The following is a 6,000-nucleotide window of genomic DNA, read 5'->3' on the forward strand; positions in this document are numbered from 1 at the left end:
AATATTTAATACAAATTACAGATATCAGATTAGCTTGAAGCAATGAACTGGAAAACATATTGCGATTAATTGACTATATTCAGTGGTCGAAGCCTGAACTGCTTTACACTCATTTGGATTTGGCCTGGATGTAACTTTTGGTTTATCACTTCAGATTTTTTTTATATATATTCATTGAGGTATATAAAGCTGTTAACTGAAAATGGTTATTGAGATTTTAATCATTTCAGTTTAAAATTTCAAATTTGCTACAAACTGTATCCAGCTTAAAGAGAATCTGTACTGTGAAAATCTTACATACATAAAAGTACCAGCCTGTTTGTAGTCTTCTCCTAGCCCCCCTGTGACATTTTCGCTGTTCCTGCTGCTTTCTTGGTGATAAAATCACTGTTTTATTCATTGTTTTTGTAAACAATGAAGATGGCCGCCAAACAGGAAATACATCATCAGAGCAGGTGCCTGTTTGCAGAGGCTCCACTCAAACATGACTTCACTGCTGTAATGTTTCTCCCACTTGTTGCCTTTGCTGCTTGTCTGGGCTTTGAACTGATCTTTCTGCACTCACTGCTGTTCACAAGTTCACAGACAGGCTGGCTGTGAGCAGAGACGCTGGCTGTGACTAATAAACAACGCACACACACAGAGCCTGCAGGGGGCGTGGGGGAGGTGTGCATAACTTCTCCCTATCACAGCACATTTCTCTGTAGGCTGACAAGGATCGACAAAGGAAAGAAGATTAGATATACCGTATATACTCGCATTTAAGCTGACCCGCATATAAGCCGACCCCCCAACTTTTACCTGAAAAACCAGGGGAAAATGATTGACCCCATATAAGCTGGGGGTAGGAAATGCTGGATTGGTGCAGGCGCGTGATCCCCCCATTGTGTCCCAGTATAGCTAGTATAGTGCCCAGTATAGCCAGTATAGTGCCCAGTATAGCTAGTATAGTGCCCAGTATAGCTAGTATAGTGCCCAGTATAGCCAGTATAGTGCCCAGTATAGCCAGTAAAGTGCCCAGTATAGCCAGTATAGTGCCCAGTATAGCCAGTATAGTGCCCAGTATAGCTAGTATAGTGCCCAGTATAGCCAGTATAGTGTCCAGTATAGCCAGTATAGTGCCCAGTATAGTGCCCAGTATAGCCAGTAAAGTGTCCAGTATAGCCAGTATAGTGCCCAGTATAGCCAGTATAGTGCCCAGTATAGCTAGTATAGTTCTCAGTATAGCTAGTATAGTGCCCAGTATAGCCAGTATACTGCCCAGTATAGCCAGTACAGTGCCCAGTATAGTAGCCAGTATAGTGCCCAGTATAGCCAGTAAAGTGCCCAGTATAGCCAGTAAAGTGCCCAGTATAGCCAGTAAAGTGCCCAATATAGCCAGTATAGTGCCCAGTATAGCCAGTAAAGTGCCCAGTACAGTGCCCAGTATAGCGCCCCCCCCCCCCCCCCCCCCGCCCGCTCCCTCCCTCCGCGGCCGCCGCTGCTATTACCTGCTTTAGGCAGCGGCCGCTTCCTAATCCGGGTTCCCCTCTTCATCATGGGTACACCGTAAGTGTATCACAGCAGCGCACCCGGCGATGTGCATCGCCGTTACCAGGGGAACCGCTCTTTCCTGCCCCCTGCATCGTCACAGCAGCAGCGCCGGGCGCGCTGCGGTGATACACTTAGGGTGTGCGCATAATGAAGAGGGGAACCCGGATTAGGAAGCGGCTGCTGCCTAAAGCAGGTAATAGCAGCGGCGGCCGCGGAGGGAGGGAGCGGGTGAGCGGGCGGGGGGGGCGTGGACCACCACCCACGACTCACATACAAGCCGACCCCCCAACTTTTGCCCCCCTTTTTGGGGGTCAAACATTCGGCTTGTATGGGAGTATATACGGTAAGGGAGAAGTGACAGCTGGGACAGCCAGTACACTTGTGGTGCAGTTCAGTGGGGTTTGTAGGTTCATGGAGGGCGAAGTCTAAGGTGCCAGAAGATCTGTGTCTATAGGCTCCTGTGATGTAAATCCGGGCCTGGTCATTGGGCCAATCACTGCACTCGATCAGTAGCAGTGACATCTAATAGGTCACTGTTAAGATTGCTTCAGTCTAGTCTAGAACCGGCCCTGCATGCAAGCCAGGACAATAAGAACCTAACTGACCAAATCTACTGGCTTCTATGCAGATTTAAAAAAAAGCATAATAAAAAAATTAAAGTTTGGATAAGGATTTGAATTTTTGCTTTCATTATTTTAAAGTGAATTTATTTTTACATATGTTGCAACTAAAGAATAGCCACTAGTCAGCTGGAGACTGAGCGATCTCAACACACCTACATATAGCTGCGCGTTGAGCTGAGGTCGGAGGCGTCCGTCGTACGGCGTCTGCACCACCCTTCTCGGCTGGTTGTCCACCGTGACACTGGTGTCCTTGATGTTCCTCTCGGCTCTGACGTGATGCCACTGACCGTCATTCCACGCCGTGGCAGATTGCAGAGAGACCTCCACCGGTCCGTTCGCGGCGTCGTAGGAAAAAGTCACCTGGTAAGGAGCTGTAAAACAAACAAGGCGATCAATGCCGCGATCAATACTTCCCAATTGATTTAGCTTTCTTTATTTTATTTTCAGATCTCATTTTGGCAAAGCATCTGCCGCTGGATCAATGGTTTATTTATAGCACCATCCATCATGTACATGACGTAAAAACAACATTAAGGCCTCGTTTCACTAGATGCATGTTTTTCTTTTAATGTTTTTCACACACAAAAATACTTTGGATCCCACAGACAGCTCACGTTAGTCAATGGGCTGGTTTACACATCTAAGGCCTGGGACCAATTTTGGCAGCGTTTTTGGATTGGCAACGATAGCCGACAATTTCAAAAAGCAGTTTGCCAAGGAAAGTCCTTGGAGGGTCCAATGCAAGGTGTAGAGGTGCTGCAAAATCGCTTTTATATTACTCTTTAAAAGTGATTTTGTGTTCTGGGATTGTGGTTCAAATTAAGTTTTAGTTACATGCCGGGTTTGTGACCGTGTGCGCTGGCTTGCAGAACATAGCCCTGCCCCCTTGCACAGAAGCCATGATATTTTGTGCAAGGGAGTGGGGCAACCAGGGCTGTGGAGTCAGAGTTGAGGAGTCGGAGCAATTTTTGGGTACCGAGTCGGAGTCTGTGGTTTCAAAGTCAGATGATTTTTTGTACCAACCCCACAGCTATAGTAAATATTAGATTAAAAGGGAACTGAAGTAAGAGGTATACGGAGGCTGCCATATTTATTTCCTTTTAATCAATACCAGTTGCCTGGCAGCCCTGCTGGTCTATTTCTCTGCAGTAGTATCTGAATAACACCAGAAACAAGCATGCAGCTAGTCTTGTCAGATCTGACTTTAAAGTCTGAGAAACCTGATCTGCTGCATGCTTGTTCAGGGGCTATGGCTGATAGTATTAGAGGCAGAGGATCAGCAGGGCTGCCAGGCAACTGGTATTGCTTAAAAGGAAATAAACATGGCAGCCTCCATATACCTCTCTGTACAGTTCCCCTTTAAGGAGTCGGAGTCAAGGAGTTGGAGTAATTTTGAGTACCTGGAGTCAAGCTCTGTAATCACAGCACAGGAGATTTGCTGGGTGGGGTCTGATCGCCGCCGGCTTGCTGTGTGTAGCGGGGGAGGGCTCCTCAAAGCCCCCCTCTGCAGCGCCATTATGCCCTTCCTCTCTCTCCTTCCCTCCCCTTCTCTTTATGGGCGGTACAGGATAGCGATCCATCCTGTATCACCTTAGATAGGCTTCAGCCTATCAGATGCCGGCGATCCCCGGCCAATTAGAGGCGAGGGATCATCGATCTCCTTTAGGGCGCTGCTGTGACAGCAGCGCTGTGCAATGTAAACACACGGGTGTTTACATTTCGCCTGCGAGCTGCGATCGGTGGCTCGCAGGCAGTTCACGGAGCCCCCCGCCATGAACTGACATGAAACGGCTCCATGGAAATCCACAAACGACCAGCCGCCGCTACTATCGGCGTTGGCTGGTCGTTACTATAATTCGCCCTCCTGCAATAGATGGAAGCCAAATTATATCATTCCCCACGATCCACATGGACCTAGAGGGGGAATAGTAATTACTGTCGCCGGGACTTGTGCAGCAGCAGTATAACCCATACCGACTGTATCCTGTGCCCATGTCTCCTGGCGGCGATTACACATGTACGCACCTGGAGTCTGTGTCAGTGGTTTCATAAACTTAGGAGTCAGAGTTGCATGATTTTTATACTGACTCCCTAGCCCTGGGGGCTATGCTCCAAAAGCCGGCGCACATGGACACAGAGAGAGCCAGCATGTAACTAAACCTTTATTCAAACAAACAGATCGCAAATCGCAAGCGCTGTACAGTCTGGTAAATGCCTGCAAATTGAACCACAAATAGCGGCCAAAAACTATGCACAAAGCGCTTGCACTTTAGCAAACACTGCTCCCATAAGGCCCTTGGCCTAATGCTTTTTTTGCATGTGAAAAAAAAAAACCCTTCAGACTGTTTGTTTCGTGCCATGCTTATCTACCGTATACAGTTAGGATACATGTCAGTGTACATTACATACACTACACACAGGAGAGGATACCTGCAATTTTACAAGGTGAACGTATTCAACATTGTGCATTGCAGAAACCTATCGGACTGACCCTGACACAGCAAAGACCTACAGGTGTGACTGGGTCCAAGCTCCTCCCCAATGACTGTCTGTGCTGCAGACTGCAATTCTCTTAGATAGATTCAGAGGAGAAAACTTAGAAGGAAAAGTGAATTGAATAAGGATTCAATTCACTTTTCCTTCTAAGTTTTCTCCTAGGTGGTATTTTCACATCTTATCAATAAAAAGTCTTTTAAGCCACCAGCCAGAATGAAAATACTAAGAAAAATCAATGTTGCTTGCACATTTTCACCCAAGTCATTTTCGCATTGAGCACAAAATAAGCAAAAAATTACGAAAAAAAGAAAAACCACAAACGTATTACAAAGTAAAGCGCGTGGCTCCGGCTTACGATGCTTGTGCGGGCATGTGCGGGCTTGTGCGGGCATGTGCGGGCATGTGCGGGCTTGTGCGGGCATGTGCGGGCTTGTGCGGGCATGTGCGGGCTTGTGCGGGCTTGTGCGGGCATGTGCGGGCATATGTGGGCATGTGCGGGCTTGTGCGGGCATGTGCGGGCTTGTGCGGGCATGTGCGGGCTTGTGCGGGCATATGTGGGCTTGTGCGGGCATGTGCGGGCTTGTGCGGGCTTGTGTGGGATTGTGCGGGCATGTGCGGGCATGTGCGGGCTTGTGCGGGCATGTGCGGGCATGTGCGGGCTTGTGCGGGCTTGTGCGGGCATGTGCGGGCTTGTGCGGGCATGTGCGGGCTTGTGCGGGCTTGTGCGGGCATGTGCGGGCTTGTGCGGGCATGTGCGGGCATGTGCGGGCTTGTGCGGGCTTGTGCGGGCATGTGCGGGCTTGTGCGGGCTTGTGCGGGCTTGAGCGGGCATGTGCGGGCTTGTGCAGGCATGTGCGGGCTTGTGCGGGCTTGTACGGGCATGTGCGGGCTTGTGCGGGCTTGTGTGGGCTTGTGCGGGCATGTGCGGGCTTGTGCGGGCATGTGCGGGCTTGTGCGGGCATGTGCGGGCTTGTGCGGGCATGTGCGGGCTTGTGCGGGCATGTGCGGGCTTGTGCGGGCATGTGCGGGCTTGTGCGGGCATGTGTGGGCATGTGCGGGCATGTGCGGGCATGCTCGCGCGGCTACTGCGGGGCCACACTGAAGGAAGAGAAGGTGCACAGCCCTATATGATTAGCCACAATACCTTGTCGCTAATCTTCTGGGGGGCCACACTCAGCGACTGGGAACAGCAGAGCACTGGCATCCTGAGGATTCCCTTTCTTTAGGTAAGTATCTCATTTTGTACCTGAGCTGAAACTTTAACAGATCAATTTCAATCCTTCCTGACCAATGGGGGCAGCACATTTAAAGATGCTTTGCCGGGGCTTGCTATGCAATCATCAAAAAA

The 6,000-nt window shown here is 49.5% G+C and overlaps 1 protein-coding gene across 3 annotated transcripts in view; it reads right to left on the reverse strand.

The window, feature by feature from the left end:
- Nucleotides 1-6,000, reverse strand: part of LOC137525202 (contactin-associated protein-like 5) — a 419,206-nt gene that overhangs the window by 96,650 nt on the left and 316,556 nt on the right. For all 3 annotated transcript variants that reach the window (XM_068246129.1, XM_068246130.1, XM_068246132.1), the window contains one exon: nucleotides 2,309-2,527. In XM_068246129.1, the coding sequence (XP_068102230.1) occupies nucleotides 2,309-2,527 (219 nt within the window). The remainder of the gene's footprint in view (nucleotides 1-2,308; nucleotides 2,528-6,000) is intronic.

This window comes from Hyperolius riggenbachi, chromosome 7 (genome assembly GCF_040937935.1).
Source record: "Hyperolius riggenbachi isolate aHypRig1 chromosome 7, aHypRig1.pri, whole genome shotgun sequence".
NCBI classification, from domain to species: domain Eukaryota; kingdom Metazoa; phylum Chordata; class Amphibia; order Anura; family Hyperoliidae; genus Hyperolius; species Hyperolius riggenbachi.